The 25,387-nt window shown below is 46.2% G+C and overlaps 1 protein-coding gene across 1 annotated transcript in view; it reads left to right on the top strand.

The window, feature by feature from the left end:
• Positions 1 to 25,387, top strand: part of LOC119399540 (5'-nucleotidase-like) — a 41,218-nt gene continuing 15,831 nt past the window's right edge. The window contains exons 1-3 of the mRNA XM_037666349.2: positions 1 to 394; positions 13,084 to 13,221; positions 18,331 to 18,562. Coding sequence (XP_037522277.1) covers positions 71 to 394; positions 13,084 to 13,221; positions 18,331 to 18,562 — 694 coding nt within the window. The 5' untranslated portion in view covers positions 1 to 70. The remainder of the gene's footprint in view (positions 395 to 13,083; positions 13,222 to 18,330; positions 18,563 to 25,387) is intronic.

Genomic DNA, 25,387 nt, shown 5'->3' with positions numbered 1-25,387 from the left:
TGCACTAGGGAACATCACTTTTTCGCACGAGGAAACAATCTAAATCAGGCTGCGATCAGTTATCGCCTTCATGATAATTGCAGCCATGTGGCACCAATATCACGTCGCGTTTCTAGCAGTGATTCTGCTTTTTGCTCGCCCCGGAAAGCCCGAAGACACAGTGGCAGAGAGAACAGCGCCTGAAACAAGCTCTGTCGTAGAACCTGCTAACGGTGTGTCTGACGCTAGTCTTCAGTTACAGAATAATGAGAATACGCTATTCAACATGACCATCCTGCACACCAACGACATTCATTCCCGGATCCTCGAAAGCACTAAGCGTGGCGTGCAGTGCAACGACGATGATCGCAACAAAAGCAAATGTTTTGGGGGCGTCGCAAGGATTAAAAATGTGGTAAGTGCCAAGCTACTGCTGAAACCTAGACGATATCAAGTTGTTCTAGTTGAACGCTGTGAATGTAAAGCTTTTTCCTAACGGAGCATGTTTAGACATGTTTGAAAATTAATGATACGCATGGTCGAATATACCTCCCTCCCTCCTGCCTTGTACATAGCCACTGACGTTATTTCCTATCAGGCATATCCGCCGCATCTCTGCTTTTATGCACTAAAAAGTTTAATATTTGTTATTTTTTCCAAACTTTTCTGCTCCTATATTCCAAATAATATGAATTTTTTGAACACGCTCGCAGGCTTGAAAAATTTGCATGTTGTCATGTGCTCTCAAAAGTTTTATTGTGACTTTAATCATTCATATCTTGTGCTTACAAGTGGTGATATTTCACTAATCAAACTAATATACACATATGCAATGTGTAACCTAATAAACACACCAAATATGCACATATATCATGGTGAAATGATGTCAAGGTCCAAAGCAACATTTTTAGGGAGCCGAAACATACTATCTTGCCTTACTTTTGTCGCCAGGCTTGGCACAAGGATGTGTTTGATCTGCGATATGAATGTACAAAGTGTGTCTCTGTACATGTCGTCGTTATAAGATAATATTAAAATACGCCCCACCGCAAACAAAACAAATAATTTCTTTATTATGTGCTTAAAATACTTTGTTAATAACTGCACTTTTCACAAACCAAAACAACACATAAAAGATTATGTGACAGTGAAACAAGGCATGCTATCTGAGGACCATTCGAAATGGCGCGCTTACCTTACATGAAAGCTAATGATATTCCAAGTTTTGTATTCGTTTTCAAGATGCGGTACCTTGTTGATTTCTGACAATTTTGATTTCGCCTTCATGCAAAGTTAATCACTCTCTTGTAATTTGAGTTTCCTGTCTGACGTTAAAAACCTCAACCTTCCCTCTGTGCATGGTACGCTGAGTTTTCATATCGCCATCTAAATTCAATTTTAAATATTTCAAGTCACCTGCGTTGCTCTTTCTTATTAGAAAAACTACAGGCATATCACTGCCATACACTGTGACATCCTACTGCCCTTCCATATAAACAACTGCCCTGAAGCTGCAAATAAATATTATTATGATGATTTCGAATTTCGCAGGAGCGTTTCCAAAATATAAAATCGCCAATACCTGACCATGGTGAAATATCGCCGTAGTTGGCCTTTAAAAGACCCCGTGGCTTTGATGCGTTGGTCAAGGTCGCGGGATCGAATCCGAATCCCGGCCGCGGCGGCTGCATTTTCAATAGGGGCGAAAATGTGTGAGGCCCGTGTACTTAGATATAAGTGCACGTTAAAGAACCCTAGATGGTCGAAATTTCTGAAGCCCTCCACTACGGCATCTCTCATAATCATGTCGTGGTTTTGGGACGTTAAACCCCAACTATTATTATTATATTATAATCGATGTGTTGGTCTTTAGCAAAATAAACGTTATCAGACAGCTGTTATAAAACTCTTTATACCTTTTCGGTATCATCTCTAGAAGCTTTAGCCACAGTGTTATTGGTGCATTCATGCTAAGGGTAGCCAACCGGAAGTGTTTGTGGTTAACCTCTCTGCCTTCTCATTTACTATTTTTCTCCATGCTAAGGTGGAATGACAATACTGCGCCGCAACCAAGCCAGCATGCGCTCTTGCCGATTTGGCGCGTGTTAACAATGCTGCGACTAGGTATTTGTTCTCGTCTCGTGTCTAAGCAATCGTGTTACAAGCTCTCCACCACTAATGGGCACATTCTCGACCACACTGATATTCTTGATAGCCTTCAGCTGCTTGATTCCACCCAAGATCTATCCTAATGTGCAATGTTAGCGCATTTTTCTTCAATTTAACACTAAATAGGACATGCCTTTGTGTAGCACTCATTTCTTCAGAGGGACCCTTTCTTCTACATTGTAGCAAACATTGATTCGTCGCGATTCACAAAAAGGCTGTTTGAGTATTTCAGAATTCTCATTTTAGTGTTCGAAAAATACAGTCACGCCTCATTCTCTTCATCAGAAACAAAGTAGCAAAAATCCTGAAAGGCAGAGTAGTAAACGAAACCGACATTATCAGCCAGCTTTGCATATACAACTTAAAAAAGGCTAGCTTTGGTGATTTCACCGTTGAACAACGTTAAAAGTTCATATGATGTTGAAACCGCTTGTACAGGGGGATTTAGACAACTTTGCGGTTTGTAGCTTCTGTGTACAAGCGAAAACATTACCCAGAAAACTAACCTTAAACCATCTTGCTCAATACAGTCAGAAAGAGCTAAGTGTGCGCACAAGTTTCTCTCTGCAGCCGGAAGGCTTATTGTCTCTCGCAGTATATATTCCCAAAAATGCACTTGACAGACAACTGTAGCAAGATGCCTTGAGGGTTCACAATGATTGATGACGCCTTTTGGCTCAGAAACTTTGAAGGATGTCACAGAGTTTTTCGACACATGACACCACCTTTCAGTTTTCCTCATGTGACATCTAACGGCAGTATTAAGTGCTATAAAAAGACGCCATACGAAATACGGCGTACACTCTGAAAACATCACTCATGCCGCTTCACTTCCTCACTAGACAACAACTGTAACTGAAGGCGTAGTTTTATGTCGCTTTCATTGAATTCTAAGTTGAGAAAAGAAACTGTCCATAAAACACAATAAGAAAGCATACACAAATTTGTGCGTCAATGAGCGAAGATGCTGAGTAAGGGAAACCGACAGATAAATGAAAGATAATCGGTCGCAAATTTCTCCAGATAAGCTTCGAAAATTGCGCTAACCTTTGCTGAGTGTGAGCGTAGTTTTGGTCACGCTTCCAACCGAAAACTTCAAGTAAATAGTAAAGAAAAGAAATACTCGCAATTAAGATTCCGTGCCTGCATGTCGACAGGAAGTACACGTATCTGTTTTCAAACCCGAGCAAATGGTTTCACAAGGCGAAGTCTTTAAATGTCTCATCAACGTGAAAAGTAACTGCCGGCGTCAGCGTACTCGAGATTTGGCGAGACCTGATGGTACTTCACGAGACCAGATTAAGCATCAGTACGAATCATGCAAAAAAGCAAGAAAATCCTTACAAACGTTACGTGATACTAAAGCGAATACGTGTCTGCAGTCGGCGTACCAAAAGTCACATAACCTCAATATAGCATGACGCCATAATTGACGCCACCCATGACATCACAGATCACCAGCACCATGACGTCTAACCACTTTTTCACCGACTAGCCACTTGTTTCAGGCTATGTGTGACCTTGTGCACGTACGGAACCAGTTCTGGCCTCTGGGCGCCCACCAGGGACTATCCTAAAAAGATTGGCCGCCTAGGTGCTTTCTTCGCTGCAAATGTCGTCGAAATACGACAGTCTTCTGCCGGCCGTACTACATGAGTCCTCCTCCTCTATCTTGAATCGCCGCATCTGGCTCATAGCATCGCATTTTCAGCGCATCCAAAGAAACACTAGGGTCTTTAGAATTAAGTATCTATGTATTTTCTAGTAGAAGAGCACACAACGTAATACTTACGTATGCGCCTCAGATATGCGTAATATTTGCTTTTTGGTCGACAATGTTCACAAGTATGAACGCAGTTACAAGTTCAATATGGCTGAGCGTTCAGTAAGTGCTTAAACTTTGGCCGTGTGTCTGAATCGTGTGAGAGACAGACAGACAGACAGACAGACAGACAGACAGACAGACAGACAGACAGACAGACCAAAAGTTTTGCGTTTAAGTATCCCAAGAAATTCATTCGTCTTTAGGAAGCGGCTAGTCGGTTTAACGCGCCCTTGGTTTTCACGGCCCCGAAGAAGCTCGCTCAGCTGAGCCGTCGCACCCCCTGTCCGGAGCGAAAGGGGGCCTGTAAAAAGAACCATGAAAAAAAAAACGCTTTATTCAGTGTGCTAACCGCGTCGTCTATGATATTTCCCTGTCCTACGGCAGAGAATACATCGGTCAGACGGGGTGCTGCTTCGCTGACCGACTCAGGGAACACGCAAGACTAATTACGAGAGCAGTCTTCTTATTGACCACTGTATGGCGTGCTCCAATTGTGAACCACGTATCCAATGCGCAAGAATCCTGGGCAGAAGTAGGCAAAAAACAGCTCCTGAAACGTCACAAGCATTTTAATCATAAAAGCAGGTGAGCAGTGCGTAAGCGACACATTCAATGCGCTGTACAATGCAGAAATTAAATTTCTTTCACGCCTTCTTTCACTATTATTATTATTTTTGCTATTAGTCATTGTGACGAAGCGCCCGCGCAGCTTGTTGATATATAAACCTGTGGAGCGGCCTTCAATAAAATCAGTTGTTAGTTTGCGACTCTGCTTGTGTGCTCCTTTCTGTGGTCCCGTCTCATTGCGCTACTCACGACAGTATATATGTCCAAACACCAACTCGCCCAACAGTCAACATTTTAAAAGCTATAAGTTATAACACTGAAGAATGCACCGATATATTTAGGAGCGCACTGCGGCGAGTGACAACACGTGTCGCAGTTTCGGCCGTTGACAGGTGGTCACAATGAAGATATTGTAACGGAAATGCGCGGGTGTGCGAAATTCTGAAGAAGAGGAAGGGTAGTGGAGCCGGCAGTTGGATTGTGTAGCTGGCCGAACCGGACATGTCTTGACCTGCCATTTCACTGCTCCTGCTTTCGTATCATTTCATCTCATCTGTAAATAAACCCATTCCTTGGAAACAGTTTGGTGGAAGGTGCTGGATACATCGCTCTGGACGAGCCAGCTCTGCCCGTTTTGCGATGAAGCACTGGCTTGACTGGCTTGCCACCGCCACTACCAGACATGGATGACATCGGAGAAGGCAACAACAACCTAGCCGATGGTAAGCAACAGTCGCACCCCACAGGGCAAGCTGGCTACGTGATACCGCAGCGTCAGCCAAGGACCATTTCAGGGAAGCCGGATGAAGACGTTGAGGCCTGGCTTAAGCACTACCAAGGACTGAATCGCTGCAAGCGCTGGAGCACTGTTATGAAGCTCGAAAATGTGATGTTCTTTTTTTTTGCCCAGACTGAGCTTCTCTGGTTCGACAACCATGAGAGCGCATTGAGGACACGGGACATTTTAACAGCAAAGCTGTTCAGCAAGTCGTTCCTTGTTCACCCCATACCAAACAACTATCATCATAAACGGGTATGCGCCCCAGAAATTTGGTAGATACCACTAATCACCAGTGGTCCACTAAAAATAAAGAACAAAACTATCGTCATCAAACGGGTATGTGCCAGAGATTTTGGGTAGATACCACTAGTCACCACTGGTCAAGTAAAAATAAAAAATAAAGCTATCGTCATCAAAGGAGCATGTGCCAGAGAAGTTGGATAAATCTCACTACTTACCACTCGTCCACTGAAAATGAAGAAGGCAACAGTTAGCCCAACAAGTGGCTGCGAAGCGACGACGGCACGCCGAAGACCCCGAGCATGCACAACGAGAGGATACTAGGGAGCGGGAAAGGCAACAGCGGCTGCGAAAACACCCCGAAGTGATGGTAGGCATACGCCAACGACGACGTGCCCGTATATCTATGAGAGATGCGAGCGCTTGGTTTCAGCGCGAGTTTCTGTCTTTTTGTCTGGACATCCGTGCCGTGTCTGTGATTATCTGCGCTTTAACTCGAACCTCTGTGCGATGAGAATCAACGCAGAAACAACCTAGCATCACCTAGCTTAAGCCTAGCTACGACCAAGAAGCAACCCAAAAACAACCTGCATCACCTAGCTAAGGCCTAGAAACAATCTAGAAGAAACAAGATTAGTGTTCAGAATCAGAGATGGGAGTTGGGCTAGTTGGTGCGTATTAACTGCAGACATGACTGTTTAGCGCAAAAAAAAAAAAGACATGGCAGACACGACAGAGGCGCTCCGTCTGTACTGTTTGTTGTTTCTACTTTGTCTGTAGTTCTTTTTTTGCGCAAATCAGTTAGGTCTTCAGAATCGTCAAGTTTTGCTGTTTCAAGCCTTCTGTGGCTTAGTGTCTGATATATTTTTTTTAAAACTGAACAAGTGTTTTGGCGACTCGACAGCTAAGGCCAAGCAAGCTGAGCAGACGATTTTAGGCAGAGCTCAATTACCTGACAAAACATGTACCATCTATATTAAGGCTGTTTTGAAACCTTGCGCAATCGTGAGTGCGACCATGGCTGGGGAAAATAGGGTGGGTAATCTCCTCAAAGGAATCACAAAGACGTGTATAGGTTCCATATGACGAAAGACGACCTAAACACTCCATCCGATCTAAGAAAGCACTGCCATGCTCCTGAAGCGCTGGAGAGCAGGAGACTTCTCCCGAAATTTGGGCGAATTGATAATGCGATCACAACTGCAAGTGTCAGCATCCCATCCCATTACGAGACCTCCTCAGTTACAAGACGAGTTTTAGGGGCGAAGCTCCGTAGGGTGTGGGTCGTTCCCTCGCCTGTAGTAGTAGTAGTAGTAGTAGTAGTAGTAGTAGTAGTAGTAGTAGTAGTAGTAGTAGTAGTAGTAGTAGTAGTAGTATGTATGTAGCCAGCTCTAGTTTAATGAATTGCTCACTAGATGGCGTTTCATGTATTTCTTAGAGCTCTAGTTTAATGAATTGCTCACTAGATGGCGTTTCATGTATTTCTTAGAGTTGCTGTTTAAAGATGACAGATGGCACTTGTAGAATGCGAATGGCGAATGTTATTGGATGCCTGCGATCGTAAAAGGCGCTCGCCCTTAGCGCGATTTCTCTTTCGCTCGGAGTCGCCGGCTGGAGGCAGACAAGGCGCTCGCTCTTGGCACGCTTTCTCTCTCGCTCGGAGTCGCCGGGTGGAGGCAGACAAGGCGCTTGCTCTTGGCGCGCTTTCTCTTTCGCTCGGGAGCGGACACTTTCTCTGCATTTCACCGATCACAAAGCGGCGATAATGAAGGGACCACGTAAATCAACAGTAGAATAAAAGTTTTATGTTTAATATATAGACGGTGTTTCACACTCTTTATATGATGTACTGGGGGAATTTCACGGAAGAGTTTCACCGTTTACCAATGATATTCTCCGGAGCTTGGCTCATCATCATTCACCCCGTGGATATGCTGTGATTTTTGAATGCGAAGCATTTGTTAGCGAACTTCTGCGACCTTGAGCGTATCTATCTATCTATCTATCTATCTATCTATCTATCTATCTATCTATCTATCTATCTATCTATCTATCTATCTATCTATCTATCTATCTATCTATCTATCTATCTATCTAGCCGCCTACGACTTTGTGCTCTCCTGGTCGCTTGGTTAATCGAATGTACACCAAAATTGGTATGGCGTAGCATGACTGTATGACGAACATAAATGACAAGTCATAACACGAAAATCATGACACGCATGTCATGTACAGCATGATTTACATGCCACGCTCATTGTGCGCTGGCGGCCGTTTCGCTAGCTTGATATACACCAAAATTGGTATCTTGCGACGATACTGTGTGACGAACATAAATAACACAAGTTAACATGAAAATCATGGCACGCATGTCATGTACAGCATGACTTACGTGCCACGCTCATGGTGCGCTGGCGGCCGTTTCGCTAGCTTTATATACACCAAAATTGGTATCTTGCGACGTGACTGTGTAACGAACATAAATAATACGAGTTAACATGAAAAGCATGACAAGCATGTCATGTCCAGCATGACTTACGTGCCACGCTCATGGGGCGCTGGCGGCCGTTTCGCTAGATTTACATGCAAGAAAATTGGTATCTTGCGACGTGACTGTGTAACGAACATAAATAACACGAGTTAACATGAAAATTATGACACGCATGTCATGTACAGCATGACTTACGTGCCACGCTCATGGAGCGCTGGCGGCCGTTTCGCTGGCTTGATCTACCACGAAATTGGTACAGTGCGACGTGACTGTGTGACGAACATAAAAACACGAGTTAACATGAAAATCATGACACGCATGTCATGTACAGCGTGACTTACGTGCCACGCTCATGATGCGCTGGCAGCCGTTTCGCTAGCTTGATCTACCCCGAAGTTGGTATTGCGCGACGTTACTGTGTGACGAACATAAATAATAGGAGTTAACACAAAAATCATGCAACGCATGTCATGTACAGCATGATTTGCGTGCCACGCTCATGGGGCGCTGGCGGCCGTTTCTCTAGCTTGATATACACCAAAATTGGTATCTTGTGACGTGACTGTGTGACGAACATAAATAACACGAGTTAACATGAAAGTCATGACACACATGTCATGTACAGCATGACTTACATGCCATGCTCATGATGCGCTGGCGGCCGTTTCGCTAGCTTGATCTACCCCGAAATTGGTATTGCGCGACGTTACTGTGTGACGAACATATATAAGAGGAGTTAACATGAAAACCATGACACGCATTTTCCTCAATGACATACAAGACGATGTATGCAGCTCTTTGCTGGCTGCTTCGCATTACGTCGATCCCCACAATGCGTGGGATCTGCCGTCTTTATTAAAGAAGAGCTTGCCCAGCTACAAGTTATGGACACAGCTAATGTGTGCCATCAGTGTTCGGTCGACCAACGTCCCCTTGAACCACCGGTATACTGGTCGCGTCAGAGTAACTCTGAGCCTTCCCCGCCGTACACCGCGCGGTTTCAGAAAAAAAGAGTGAGTGGCAACTCGAAAACCAGGAACGTAGGCAAGTTGCACCGCAGAGATCTGCTTAGCCGCGATCTAACTAGCTTCTACAAAATAGCGAGTTTTTTCTCACAGGGCATGAGAAGCGGCTACGCCCTCGCTTGCTACAGGCGTGGGCTGCCTGACCACATCGCTAGATACGGCTACTGCCGCCAAGAGCGAGCTTCTAAATTCAATGTGTACACCCTCCGTGCGCCCGCTGACGAGCCCCGATCATTGCCTAGTTTTTTTCAACGGCAGCACGCAGCACGCGCTGAAACCCCTTGCTCCGACCGCAGCGTTACCCCACCGCCAGCATGACAACGGCGATCCCCATCACCGCGTTGTCGCTCAGTATCACTACCGCCGTTGGAATGCTAACTAGTGCGACCAATGGGGCCGAGGCCGCAGAATCTTCCTCCTCAGGGCCCCGTAGTGTCGTAATGGTAAAGAAGAAAGTGTGTGTTTCTGTAGACAATGTGAATACCCTTGTTGATACCGGTGCTGTAGTTTCTATATTGAGCCGGTCTTTTAAACATCACGTTGGGACAAAAGTAATGATTCCTTGCAATCGGAACGTTACCTTCCGAGGTGTTTGGGGGGAAACGATGAGCCTAATTTGCTCTGATTTAATTCTGGTAGGAAATCATAACTTTAGAGCTCAATTCGCTGTACTTACATGTACGATATATGACATTATTCTAGGCATTGATTTCTTGCGTGAATGCGGTGCCACTCTGGATTGTGGAAGCGGCGCGACGTTCCTACGCAGCCCCTTGCCCGCTTCACTGACTGAAGGCAGCAGTGTTGATAGCTCGGACGTGTTTTCAGTATAGCAAGATGCCTGTTTGGCCACGCAGACCGCCATGTTTGTGCGCGTAAGCTCTTCACGTCATCGTACGCGTTCTTGCTACGGTTTAGCTGAGCCGAATTTTATTTACGCACTCAAGCAAAACCTTATTGTGCCTCGCTGCACTGTGCTCGCCGTCGACGGTTGTGCTCACTTGTGGACCGCCTCCAATATCTCGGCCTGCAGTACTTCAATTAGCCAGTTTCGATGAGCAAACTACTGCTAGAAACCTGTCAATTAACTATCGACGGCCGTCAAGAAATCCCACCTCATTCCTAGCACGACTATAGTGCCAACAGTGAGCTTATGCTCAACAAGCTGCTTCGTCCTACTGAAATGTCTGTACAGCAGGGGGTGCTCTTAGGCTACGCTTCCGTGTTTAACTTTACCCAGGACGAAACATCTAACATTACTCCACGACCATCTCGTACACAACATCGGGTCCCCACAGCGCAAGCGTCACCATTTAGTCAGAAGCGTTATCGCATATTGCTACCTGAGAGGAAAGTCATAGCACAGACTGTGCACACACACACGAAGAATTAAAGATTATATCATCACGTGGCTACGATGTCTCGCATTCAATTTCACCGCGCTCACGACGTACCACTCACTGTCATGAATCAAGTGCACCTGGTGGCACTTGAGGCGAGAAATATTACTATTTACTTGTTTGTGTAGATTGTTTCTACCGATTTGTTACTGCAGAGAAATCTTCTGACGTATAATGTAAGTTGCTGTAACGCGTCCATTTATTTATCTGTAATACTCGATTGAAGCGAAACGAGCTGCACGTGAGTGCTGCGTGTGCGCCATTCTTTACTTCGAGAGTAGAAATTTCCATGCTGCAGGTAGAACGAAAGAACCTGCCCGAAAGAGGACAAATGCCCACGAATACGCCTGTGGGAGGCGCGATGTTCAGTTGGCAAAGAGATAGCGGGACAGTCACGCTGACATTGCAGCACTGTTAAAATGTTGACTTAGTGGCGGCGCTGACACATTCGCACGCGGTGTTCGTTTGAAAACCGCTGCAAATACCGCTCATACGTTTGTGACGCCATGCTCGTTCTTGTTGCCGTTTTTATCAATGCTGCGCTCTGTCTACCTGTCATGAATCCCCTAGTGCGATCTCGGAACAAACTCGTGTTGCCGAGAAGCTCGGGCCATCCTGCATAGCACCCATGAACACGTATTCTCATTCATCAAGCATGGGTGTTTCATATAGTTTAAATGAATCAGTCAATCGATTCTATTATTATTCACATGAAGATAGGTGTATTAGTTATCATATAAATGCAGAGCCCGTATAAAGAACGTCCACATATTCTCATTCATAAAGCGTCAGTGCTTGGTTCAGTTGTTAAGATACTCGTTTTAAATCCAACACCCGAAGGAAAACCTTTCTTGTTATCTTCACGATGATCGTCTCAAATCTCGTAAGACATTGCCGGTGCGACCAGCCGCTCGGGGCTCTGACTGACAGCAGCGCTGTAGCTCGGTCGCAGGGCCCTATGGAAGTGGCGGCTCTTTCGAAAGTATATTTCTCCATAATTAAAAGTTACCCTCTATGTTTACGTGCATACATATGTCTTTCAAATTATTCGCCTTGATATGTCGCAAAATGAATACACGCGTGCAACTGCGCTCACATTTCGCTTTATGCAGTTTTGTGAACAATTCTGTTACAGTGTTCCTATTTGCCACGCGTTTGAGAACGCTCCTTTTATTTCATTTTAAGCATAAAATGCTTTCAACTCCTGATGTCGACGGCCTTTTAGCGACCTTGAGCGAAAAGCCGGCGCCGTTATCCAGTCTATCAGAGCAGACATGTAGGCATCGTTGCGAAAACAAAACAGGAATATTGGGGCACTCACCGAAACGTTTTAAACAAGGTGGTGTCTGGCCGGTAACTCCTTGCGCAGGACCACAATATATACGCATGTTACGGCCCACAGAACTTACAAAAAAAAAATCACAGCATATCCACGGAGTGAATGATGATGAGTGGGCGAAGCTGCGGAGGTTCATCGGTAAACCGCGAATCTTCCGTGAATTCTGCCCAGTACATCATCACCGACGTGAGACCGGGCGCGTTTATACTGAAGGTTCGATGAGAGTTATGACGATTTGCAGCTCACTTTAATTTTATATGTACGCTGTGAATTTTCATTGTTTAGAGAATCATTGCTTTAGAAAACATCTGGCGTCTTTCGTTAAGCAGCTGGCGTCTTTTCGTTTTGCTTTAGAAACATCTGGCGTTCTTTCATTTTGCTTTTAGAAAACATCTGGCGTCTTTCGTTGGTTTATTGCATCAATAAACGGCGTTTTGAACAAAAATTTTATTGCTTAATCACGCACAGGAGAAATCTCACCAGGCACTACCTTGGAGGTAAACAATGGCTGCCAATGGGAATGAGAGACAGAAGAAGTCGGCTTTTAGCTAACACTTACACTTCTACTTCTACTAACGTTTCCTACTGGAACATGCCAATGGCTGCTAATGGGGAATGAGAGACAGAAGAATTCGGCTTTTAGTTAACGCGCACGCTGCGAATTTTTTTATTGTTCAACAACGGACAGGAAAAATCTCCCACCGGCACCACCTTGGAGGTCAAGATCTGGTACTAGCGTTACGACTGGTTACGCACTACGACTACGAGGGACGAACGGGTGCCGCTTTAAGGAGCTTCGCCCCTAAAATTTTGCCACGACATATCAGTGTTTATTCACACTATCACTGATGCATTAACTTCTAGTACACTGAAAATTCATTTACTATTTCCAATAGCGACTCTACGAAGGCAGATACTGGGAACCATACACATCTTTTAAACGCCAGCGCCAAGACTGCGCTCTTATAAATGTGAGCGGTTGCGCGCAGCCTGAGCTATTCGGAGAGGCAACGGTTTCGCGGAACGGACTGCCGCCTACTTCAAGAGTCACGCTGTGGGTTCCACCCCGAGCAGCGTGGCGCCTAAGGTTCTGCCTAAAATCATCTCCAACCCGCCACGATATTGAGCTAAAAAGCAGTTTCAGAAGGGAGGAATATGCATTGCCCTAATATATTTATCCACTTATCGGCCTTCTTCCATAGGCACCTGGATATTGCCTGGGGTTATTGAGTAAGAACATTACCTTATTACGCATTTTCACTTTCAGGTAAGAATGCTCAAGAACACCACTCAGAACCCTTTATTTCTCAACGCTGGAGATTTCTTCCAAGGAACACTATGGTATTCTATACTAAAGTACAACATCGTATCTGCTGTAATGGCAAATATGTCTTATGACACTGTGGTAAGTATTCCGTTTTTACTATTAAAAACAACTGAAAACATGACTTGTTTTGCCGTTGACCAGTGGTACTGCCATTGGACTCATACAGCTGCGCTAGGGTGGCGTTTGCGCATTATGCTGCAAAGTAGCGAGCATCAACTCCTCAGAATACGAGGATTGTTGCGCGCGAATTACCGCTCTACCTCTGCCCCTTTCTTACCTAGTCTGCACACAGTTGCCACCTATCCGCTTCCACACATAAAGTTCGAAGGAATATTTGTTCCATCATATATATGGCAAACAAAAACGGGTCTCCTTGTAGCAGAAACGGCTATAGGCCTATTTTTAGAGACAATAGTCTTTCTTGGGATACTTGAACGCAGAAATTTTGGTCTATCTGTCTGTCTGTCTGTCTGTCTGTCTGTCTGTCTGTCACACGATTCAGCCACCCGGCCAAAGTTTAAGCACTCGCTGAACGCCCAGCCTTCTTGAACTGGTAGCTGCGTTCATACTTGTGAACATTGTCCATCAAAAAGAAAATATTGCGCATATCTGAGGCGCAACATCAATAAGTCAATATTAGGTGGTGTGTTCCTTTACTAGAAAATACATATATACGTAATTCTAAAGATCTAGTGTTTCTTAGGCTGCACTGAAAATGCGACGCTATGCACGAAAAAGCCCTCTGCCAATGATATGGTGCTGCCACCTGGCAGCGGCCCTCGGAAGAGCATTACGGGCGGCCGCGGATGAGATCAGAACTCATGTAGTACGGCGGGCAGAAGACTATCGTCTTTCGACGACATTTGCAGCAAAGCCCGCAGATACGCGGCCAATTTTTCACCCAAGTCCTTTCATTCACAGACTGCTTTCCTCGCTCATTGTACTTATGCCGCTCCCACTTCTAGAGAGAGAGAGAGAAACCATGTCTGATCCCTCCGTCATAGGAATCGGTATAACACGAAAGTGAAACGTGTCTTCACAGAAGTAGTGCTTATTTCTGAGTTACTGATCATTGTCAGTAGTGAAAATTATGCAAAGCTACTTTTAACGAGAGGAAGGTATGTTTGGCTTGGTTTGCCACCTAGCTATATCTATAATGCATGATTGGATTCAGCGTATCGCTTGCGCTGAAGCACATGCACAGACGACGCAGCCGGCTCGTTATACGTGGCGAGACTGAGCGACCATGCGCGGGCGAAGCACATTTGGCGGCCTGCAATAGCTCAATTGCATCACTTCCAAAGCGAACGTGCGCCAGGATAACATCAATGATAAACGAACAAGCGCGATGATAAAGGATGGATGACTACGTGATGGAAAAGTCGATAAATATTGACGGTACATGACAGTGTCTTCCAAAGGGGAAGGCAGAAAGTTGGGTGGGCACATGAGAGTAAGAAGTTTCTGAAGATAACGCGGCCGCAGCAAGCACAGAACCGGGTTGATTGGCGAAACATGCGAGATGTCCTTGCTCAGCAGTGGGCGTAGTCAGGTTGATGATTATCATGACCTATTACACGTGTGCTACGTAGCACTATACTTTTGAAGTGCATACTTGCCAAACTTCAATTACCTATGTTCACTTACGGCGAACCAAATTCTTCGTTTTTGAAGTTTAGGCGCGCAACTATCACCATCCAGCTATTTTGCTAATTATGCTGACAGTTGATTGGTCCTTCTCTGTAATAAATGTATGCTACTATATCCTATCTATCATAGACAACCCCTAGCATGTAATTTTATGGCGATAGCAAAGATACGGACACTCTCGGCTGATTTTGGCGTCGCCGTCATAAGCCGTATATGCATATACATGTATATATAAATAAAAGCCCCAATTAAACATAATTTAGAAGAAACAATTTCGAAGCGCTCGACTGGAGCTTCGAATCTGCAACCACTCGCTCCGCAGCGTGCGGCAGTGGACAATTACGCCATGCGCCATTGCAACTCCAGGATGCTAACAGTAGGTACAAATGCACGCGGTGATGGGTGAAACGCACTGGACGCCCCACGTGCCGAAATAAAAATTATGCGAGACGCGGGCCATGCTGCATCGTTGCCCGCGCTGCGTTTGCGTCGTATCACTGATGACGCAGGCTAGTCTTCCATTTTGCGGTTGTAGCGCAGCACCAGTCGTGGCCAGTCGGCCAGGGAAAGAAGAGCGTCCCATGGCTCGTGGTGGCGCGAGGTAGTGGGAACGCTCTAGCTCTTCTGTGCTTATGCAACAGGAGGGAAGAAACGAGACGGCTGAGCCAGAATCACGGTATATATGTTACACCGTCACCAGAAACCTGAGGCTACAATTACAGCGCAAACGCACAAGACACCCACGTAGAAATGTAGGACGCAAGCGCTGACTAACAACTGCTTTATTCTTTCGTACGCCAAATCATGTCAGCCAAAGGCAACCTTACAGCACATGCGTACACAACAATAGCTCTAAACTAAAACGTGTAACAAGGATGAGATTGTATAAGATACGCGAAGACAATAAATAATATTCAGATGGCTGCAGCTACAAAAAAGTAAAGAATAAGTAGGAAGGACAAAGAAGTGCTCTTGCGCTGTAATTTTTGCCTGAGTAATATGTACCAACTAGACCCAAATGAAGTGTTATTTTAGTGACCAGAATCGATGCCCGCTGGAAGCCGCAGGTATCGCCGACCAAAGGAAGGCGCTGCAGAGTCTTGGGACAACGTCAGCGCGAGAGTCCGAAACTGGCTTGTGTTCTGCGCATGCGCCCTGGTGGCTCGCAAATTTCTTGGGTCTCCACTTCTAAAACTCTCTAGTGTTTCGCCGGAGTACTTTTACATACAGGGCGCGGTCGACCGTGTTCGCGCGCTTATCTCTTGAGGGGGACGTTTGCATGTCTTCTGCTTTCACCGCGAAGTTTGCGTGAAGCTATAGACCGCACGACGGTCCCTTTGCTCGCTGCAGCGGCCGCGTTTGCGAAATGAGTACTCTGCCAGCTAGAAGAGCCAAAGTAGGGGCTAGTTGAAGCAAAAATGTGACAGTTCGCCGTCGTCCTATGTTCACCTGTGCGTTCTTTTTGTGTGTCCTTCTTTGTGTTTGAGCAGCGCGCTGCAAATGTAGAGCTGTGACAGTTGTTAGTCCACGCTCGCCTTGTGTGTTTTCTTTTCCTGCGTCATTTGTGCTTGACCAGCGCGCAGCGAGTTTCTAGCTGCTTGCCGTTCTTCGTGTCACATTTAAAGTTTTTGCTATCGGAGTCATTGCTTCGACCTTGAAGCAATACTGTGACTTTTGTATGTTGTTTTAGGTTTGTTGGTTGCTTTTTTTTAATTTATGCACAACCGCACTCGGTGGTCAATCTGAGATGCTCTGCATGAAACTTAAGTTCGCTAGATGCTAGCACCTTCGTAAATCAGGCGCCCTCAATACGAGAGTGAAGAAGGTGCCTGAAAGGACAGCTAAGAGAACACGAGTCCGCGCTCACGGAGATAAAACCTTTTTCCCTCCGGACCCACTGAAGCCAATATGGATATAGGCCTTTTTTAGTAGCTACCATAATCCTTGGGCGACCCCGGCATAAAATGGTAGGCCAAAAAATAGAAGCATTCCACATAAGAAAACAAGTGGAATGTAATAAATATCCAGCCACCTATTGTATTGAGGCAAGATGTGTAGAACTAGCATGTATCCACGTGCAAAACGTAGTACACAACATATGAGGGGCACGCACACAGTTAAGAAGCACATGTTAGGGCTTTTTTTAAATTTAGCTTTTTCATTGAACTTTAGTGGTCAATTAGCTCCTGTCGCGTTTACTCTCCGTCTGTCGTTGAAAAAGTCACAGTTTCGCCGCAAGGTCGAAGCAATGAATAAAGCTTCTTTTGACTTGTGCGTCAAACACCTTGCTTTTGCTATTACTCCCGGATCCGGCGACATCTTTCCTCGAATATATATATATATATATATATATATATATATATATATATATATATATATATATATATATATATATTGTCTATGAGGTGGTTGAGCAAGGAGCTTGGAGAGCCAGGGGTGGTGTTCGCGGAGATTACGGAGGCCCCGGCACTCATGGTGGTGGTCAAGAACCCGGCATGAGATGACGCCATGCACTGGAGTCGCTGTGACAGGCTCGCCGCCGTGCGGATGATGTCCGCTGCGTCGTTCGGTGAACCACCGGAAGAGCCGCGGAGTAGGCGGTTGTAGCAGCAATAAGAGCGGTGATGTCATGAATAAAGGTAGCCCGATCAGTAGCCTTTGCCGCTCGCTGGTCTTCAGAGTCATGGGAACAGGGCCCATGCCACGGAAAGTGTGGACGGCATTTCCTGCCGGGATGATCCCGTGCTCTGTGCAGACAGGATGCATAGAAGCGCCGGTATGGAAGTGCCGTCGAGCCGCCCTCGGACGGTGCCTGCAGCGCCGGCAGGTTAGCAGGTGCCCAGAACGCCTGGACACCGTCCCTGCACTGGACTTGCTGCGGCAGCAGGTCAGCGGTTCTTATGGCCGAGGACTCCACCTCAAGGCTGGAGTTCGCAGATATATATATATATATATATGTATATATATATATATATATATATATATATATATAATATATATATATATATATATATATATATATATATATATATATATATGTATATACGGGGCATGACGGCGGCGCCGACGGCAAAAGCAAGCCGAGAGTGTCCATATAATTGCCATCGCAAGAAAACATTGTGAGGCTCCCCCAGTTCCAAATATGAATCCTTAAAAAATCGCTTAAGCTTCTATTCAAACGTAAATATATTTACATTGTTTGTAAAACAGCGTTCCACCTATCTCTGTCTTACTCCTCCAGGCTGTGAAGAGCTTGCTTTTTCAGGGTAGAACTGACTGGAATCATTTCCTTTAGAGCACTTTATATTTAGGGACTACAACTTGGCGCTTACACACTGAGCGAATGGCATTGTTAAATATTCGGACTACTATGCTAAGTTGTGTCTACTTTTGGAAACAGACATAGAATGTCCTAATTTGAAAGAGCAAGAACATTACTATAAATCCAAGTATTCACGCTTACAATAGATATCATTACCGCGCGAAAAATGTATGTCAATGTTAATTACATTGCCTTGTTTTGTTCCGTCTCTTCAGTGCCTTGGAAATCACGAATTCGATGACGGACCAGCAGGGTTGGTGCCCTTCTTGGAAAAAATGGCGGAGGCAAATGTAACCGTGCTCGGAACTAATTTAAATACGTCAAACGAACCTTTGTTTACGGAGAAAAACATCACACTCCCAAGAAGTATCATATATAACATTTCTGGGACGCAAGTAGCATTCCTTGGTGTTGTCACTACGGAGACAATGACTATTGCTAAACCAGGTAAGGTGTCGGATGAGGATGAAATTTTGCTTCTTCTAAATTTCTGATTGTTCCAACAGCGCAATATTATGATTTATGCAGGCTATATAAAAAACCAGCACAAATTTAAATTAAGAAGCGTATGTTGGTAATGGGATTATTCCATTATGAAAATACAGCAGCAAAGTGCGACTGATGAAAAGAAAGAGAGAAAAGACAGAAAATATGCGTTGATTTGAAAATAAAAATACAGGTGTAGCGAAGCCTTGGAACATAGTAATGGGTTGCTGCCTCCAGCGCCTTCTAGTGGGTCGTCCTCTTTGTCTTCTGAAAGGACGCCGCTCGCGCAGAGAGTTCTTGCCTTGCCGTGACTGTCGCCATTACGCATTGTCGTTCAGTGCCGTCTATTAAATACCTTAACACAGGTGATAAGTACATGTGATAGAGACATGTGAATGGAGCAATTAGGGTGTAGTATTTTTCAAAAGGTAAAGATGTATAGGTATATGAAATGTGATATCAAATTTTTGTAAAGATATTTTCCAACCTAAGGAGTCAAAGATGGGTGTGAGGCAAATGCCTCAGCTGCCTATGCGCCATAGTAGCCCTTCTTTCGCTACGCCTCGAGCCGCCTTGTCCCTTGGTAGGTTCGTCTTTCATGGCTGCTGGGGCTCCAAGCAGCTTCTTCTAGAGCATCTTGTCTGTCTCAGCTGGATGAAAACTTAAACAGATGCAATCCTCTCTAGACTTAGTCTGCATTGAGAGCCGCAATGGCAGCAACTTCGGACAGTGACTTGTCAAACGATCGACACGTTCTAGTTAACCTCCCTGCCTTTCCTACATTCCTTCTCTCTCTCTCTCTTAGTGCCTAACTCGAAGAAGAGATGCCGATGTGCCAAACGTTCGGAGGTGTAAAACAACTCACGAAGCTTAGTGGGCATTGAGGGCGCAAGTTCAGCTGCAAGTTTTTAGATGTAATCTAAATAATACGTGTAGTTTTCAAGCAAGCAAGCCCTTCGCATAGTTACGGAGTTAATAGAACTACCGTTTTGGCGAGTGTTCACTTGCGCTAGGGCAGAGTAGCATGAACGATTCCCGGGACTTAACTATTTTGATGAGGAGTCGCTGACACAGTGCTTAATTCACAAGATACCCGTGCGTTTATGTAGATTTGAATAGAGGCCCTTACAAACCCGACTACCCCATACAATAGTTCTTATTGACTGCTATACACGTGATGCTGCTATGTGTGGAAGAACACGCACTAGAAGAAAGAACACCACACGCGGTGTCTTTAATGTTTCCAGTGAAGTACGTCGTTTAACGCTTTAGGGTACAACTTAATTGTGTTCGACATTTCTAGGTCCTTTGTCTATTTCCCAGTCTACGGTAATCGCTGTAGGGCACTTCCACGAGAGATCGAATACGCATGCCCTGCCGATAGTCAGGCGAAAGCCTTAGATACCTCATCAAACGCAAAAATTGTCCGTCGGCGCCAACACCAGCGATGCAAAAAATGATCGTCACGTGATTCCGTCACCACATAGCGTCTTCATGGCGTCACAGATCGCCAAAATTTCTGACGTCGTCGCTCGGTCAAAAGGGTGCCATCCCGGAGTCAGTTGAAAGCCAGGTGAGGTACGGAAGGCAAGCAAGGCCTCCAATCCTGGGTGCAGTTCGAGACCACGTCAGCTGCAGGAAACTTTCGGAGGGTTAGAGGCCGGGGTAGGATCAATACATCGACGGACACGAAAAGCAAGATTACTTTCCCCTTCTAGCCACCTTTGGCGAATAAGAAACCCTTTGAGGTTTGTTTAGCACAGCTCTTAGGCGCCCGTTCCTGCCTCGAGTGGCATCCCCGTCGGCGTAACCGATAGATGGAACGAGGACGAAAGAGAGCAAAACGGAGACTGCCCCGAGGAGTTATCTACTATGAGAGCCAGCAAGCCGCTCTCCTAACATCTGCAATGCCTGGAGCCTGATCGCGCTTCTTGTGACACGCAACGCATGCCTCTCGCGCACGGGCACGAGAAAAGGAGTTGACCTGCGAGGCTTTGGAGAAAAATGCGTGCGGTGGTCGAAGGGACACTTAATGTGTGGAACGCTCTAGCGGAGTCTTAGATTTAGTGTCGGATTTCTTTTAGGGGCGAAGCTCCTTATGCCGTGGGTCTGTCCATCCTCCGTTTGTTTGTAGCGTTGTAGTAGCCACCTCTAGCTCGTGAGAAGCGCGCGTTCTGGTATGCAGTAGAAGAAGAAGAAGACGTTGACGAGTGAGACTGTCGTGCGTGTTCGCCTGTGTGGCATTTTTTCTTCTTTACTGCGCGCGTTCTGGTATGCAGTAGAAGAAGAAGACGACGTTTCAGAAGTAACGTAAAGTCCCTGAAAAATAACTAAAGTAGCGCCATTCGTGTCAGTGTACAGGCGCCTCCTCACTCGTGCGCTTTGTAGATTGCAGTTGAAGTTAGTTGAGCTGCGAAGATCGTAGAGCATGGCTCTTGGCCGGAAAGAGAAGCTTGTGCAATTCTTCCGCTAGAGCGCCCGAGGGCGCTGCAGTTCTAAGTGACGCAGTTGGAAAAGTCCGCTAAATAAAGGGAATGAAATAAAATTCACGCCATATCCACGAAGTGAGTGATGATTGAGGAGCTGGACCGGAGAAGATCGGGAAAAACCCGTGAATCTTCCGCGCAAGTCCTCTACCATCATATGAAGACGTGACACACGTTGTTATATATATAAATATATATACACAAGGTTTGAATTATATACAATTTTTATGAACCATATACACAATTTACCAATATATACATACTGATGAAGCATATATATACAATAAATATCTATAAGAGCGTCTGATTCTCCATTGTCGACACTTGCAGACGCAACGCTCTCAATGTTCTTTCAATTTGAAAACTGCCCTCGAGACGCGCACGACAAAGTGGCCCTAAAAATAACCGTCCGACCCTCGCATGGCTGTCGACCGCGTTCCCCGCTCGCCCTGTGAAAATTAACGGCCAGGCTAGATGGAAGACACGACGCGCGTAGCGCTCCTCTTCGCGTTCCACGAGGCTTCGAATGGATGGATGCAGGTTACGTCGCGGAACTTCGCCCCAGCTTAAAACCTGGCGAGCCAGCTCCTAATAGCAATAAATACGGCAATGTAATGTATACCGAAGCATGTGGCGTCTTTTCATGGTGTCCAACAGCATAAAATCGTAGGGTACATAATCTTCGAGCACGCAAAAGTGCTCGCTCCTGATGGCAGCGTCACTGCAAACTAGGCGGTGCTAAATAATCGCTGGAGTGGCGCACTAGCTTTTTAGAAGGTTGTCCGAGCGCCATCTTGTTTGTCCTCGTCTGGGTTGTTTACTTGACCGGTGCGTGGTCGAACGCGCTTGAGCCAGTTCGTACGGTGGTTCTGAATGCTTCAGGATGCCGACCTGCTGTGCCCAGTGGCACCAAGACTTGCTCTGGCAGTGGCACCAACCACCGGTACAACAGCAGAAAGAAGAGGTTTTCACTACAGCGGGTAAAATCTGAAGCTTCCCGGAGGACACCCTAGGGGCGTTGCTGCAGCTGCTAGGAGAGGAGGCCGAGGCGAAGGGACGCAGTTGGCGCTACTTTATATTTTTCAGGGACTTTAAAGTAACGCGCCATGAGGCTCCCTCTTGGCACGCTTTCTCTTTAGCTCGGGGTCGCCAGATGGAAGACAAGGCTGCGGAACGGAGGGCACGGAAGGCGGCGGCAGCGCGCGCTCGCAGACAGAATCCTGAGGTGAGAGCCCGCGAGGCCGAAGCTGCACGTCGACGCCGGAAGCAGATTCCGCCGTTCGAGCCCACGAAGCCGAAGCTGCTGGACAAGCTGCACGGCTGCGGCGAGAAGACCGCGCCGTTCAAGCCCGCGAGGCCGAAGCTGCTCGGCAAGCTGCAGGGCTGCGGCGAGAAGACCCCGCCGTTCAAGCACGCGAGGCCGAAGCTGCTCGACAAGCTGCACGGCTGCGAGCCCGCGAGGCCGACGCTGCATGGCTGCGGCGCGAATCGGATCTTCAAAATGTGAAGGACCGTGAAGCGGCGAGAAAGCGCGCGTACCGGCAGGCAGAGCCCGAGGCTGTGCGAGCACGTGAAGTGGCTGCAAAACGCATCAGGCGGGCTCTGGCCGAAGGCGCCGACGCGCGCTTCCAGCAGGACTTCCTTGATAACAGTTTCGGCTATAGTTGCGGTGTGTGCAACAGATTGTGGTTCTCAAACAATCTAGCCACAATATCTTCCATCAAGAAGGACCACGCTCGCGCCAAAGCCATCGCCGTGCTGCAGAGCGAGTTCGCTTCGCCCCGCTCATCATCATTCACCACGTGGATATGCTGTGATTTTTTTGTCTGCTGATTTTGGACACGCATCACTGCGAACTACATCCATGCTTTACTTATGCTGTCTACAAAAGAAAACAAATGTGCGAAACTGGCAAACACAGCCGGAATCAAAAGAAGTTTTGCAAAATTTGATGCGCCTTGGCACGTTTCCCAGTTTCACCCAGGAATTTCAAAGAAGTGCCCAATTTGAAACAAAGTCATTGCAACATTCCTGCGAAGGATTATTAAGGCGAAAGTACTAGATGCCTCATCAAACGCGAAAATTGACCGTCGTCGTCAATATGACTGATGCAAAAATCACCGTCACATATTGACGTCAATATATGACATCATCATGACGTCACAGATCACAAAAAATTATGAAGTTACCGTGACGTCACATAACATGCCGTCACCTAACGACTTAAGGATTTTAAGCAATGCAAATGGCATGAAACGGCTGAAAACATAACAGGAAATACACAGAACCAGTACCAACATGCCAAACTTTCCAATTTATCACATGACATAGTCGTTTTGCACTGCCTCTGCGATGGTGAGCCGATAAGCAGGTTATGCAATGCCTCTGGTTATGACACTTCCAGGTTATGGTATAACCAGGTTAGAGCCGAATGGATTGACATTTCAAGGATGAGCGGAACCAGGGGCCGTTCGATGCGGTTACAGAACACCATGTGGAACCTCCCTACGGTTCATTGGATAGCTAGGCGCTCATTTTCTGCAACGGGATAGTTGGATTCGGCTTTGGTAAGCGCAAGAATGGCATAAGCAACGACTTACTCGTCAAATCCAAGTTTATGCTTGGCAAGTACAGCGCCAAGCACGGCACCAGTAGTGCCCTGGTGAAATTAAGTTCGGGCGAGCGGGTCGAAATGTTGCAAGATTGGAGGTGACCTAAGAATGCGTCGGAGTTTGCGCAATGGATCGTCGCGCGCTGGTGACCACGCTGAAAGGTCGCGGCCCTTGTAGGGATCAGTCAAAGGCACTATAATTGAGGGAACTTGCGAAAGAAACGTGGTAAACAAGGGTAAAGGCTGAAGAACCTGCAAAATACTTTATTGTCGCTGGCTTAGGAAACTCGGCAACTGCCCGAAGTTTCGTGGAATACGGAGGGACGTCATAATGCAATATCTGAGGTTTTTTGTCCCAAAACCACGATATGATTATGAGGTACGCCGTAGTAGAGGGCTCCAGAAGTTTTGACCATCTGCTGTTCTTTAAAGTGCGCTGGCTTCGCACAGTATACGGGCCCCTAGCACATTGCCTCCATCAAAATTCCCAGACGTCATATCGGAAGACGACATGACGCAAAGTAAGCAGCTGTCGTGCGCAAAAGAAACACTTCCTTAAATTTAGCGGCATGCAAGCGGATCTGAAGCAAGTGAGTACAGTTCCGAAGTGTTGCAGGTACGCCCTGAAGTCTTGTGAAAAGAACGCAAATTTGTCCAGGTAGCGAAGACACGTCTTCCATATGAGGCCGCGGGCTACGAAGGACGTTGTCGATCATGTATTCAAAAGGGCAGGCACGTTGCAAAAGTCGAATCTATTATTAACAATAAAATAAATCTATATGAGCCATTGCATCTAACGAAGACTGCTTTGGAGCGGTCAGACTCAGCCGCCGGGACAGCCTGAGGCCAGAGCGCAGGTCTAACGAAAAGAAAGAACTAGGAGCCATTCTACTCCGTGAAGCTGTACGATCAGCGGCGTTCGCGGACGCACTCCTGCCTCTGCTCTTGTCTGCGTTCTTGTCGGCGTTCTTCATGAGCGCGCTGGTCCTTCGTCGACGAAAATAGCGCAGGAAGGAGAGGGGCACGATAAGAGGACACATCAACAGAGGCGCTAATTTTCAACAAAATGTTTATATTACATGTGCACCATCTACTTATACTGAACAGCTTGCAAAAAACAAGATCACACAAGTGCACAGGTCCCTCTCAGGTCGCTATCGCCCTGGCAAGTTTTTCTAGAATGGTTAGCTTTCTTTCCTTCAAAGCTACAGAAGGGTAGCCAAAGCAGCTTTGACCTGCACGTCATATGGCGGCTGGCTCGATGATTTCTCGTGTAAGGGGAGACTTACATTGAGATAAAATCTTGCACCTATCGAAAATAGTGGTTGTAACTTTGCACGTAAAGGACAGGGACACAAGAAGTGACGACGTAACACGCAGAGCGCAAACTTTCAACAATTCATTTTGAAGCAGAGGGACCCTTTTTATACTTGATATACATAAACGTCCATGTCCCGAGGAACACCAACAAACACGGGCGCAACCACTCAAAAAAGCAATCTGTTTTGCCGACAATGTTATAGAAGTCTCACTCACGCACCTATCTTCCAATTGCGATGTATTATGCGCTTCTATGATCAAGCGCGTCATTTCTTTTGTACTTCTGGCAATATGACGCACTCTTCGAACGTAGGTTTACATCCGCAATCTCTTCAATGATTGGTTAACCAACCACATTAACTGACTTTT

Source organism: Rhipicephalus sanguineus, chromosome 7, assembly GCF_013339695.2.
Source record: "Rhipicephalus sanguineus isolate Rsan-2018 chromosome 7, BIME_Rsan_1.4, whole genome shotgun sequence".
Classification (NCBI taxonomy): Eukaryota; Metazoa; Arthropoda; class Arachnida; order Ixodida; family Ixodidae; genus Rhipicephalus; species Rhipicephalus sanguineus.
Note: the sequence above shows the minus strand (reverse complement) of the source record. Positions and strands in the feature narration are given on the sequence as shown.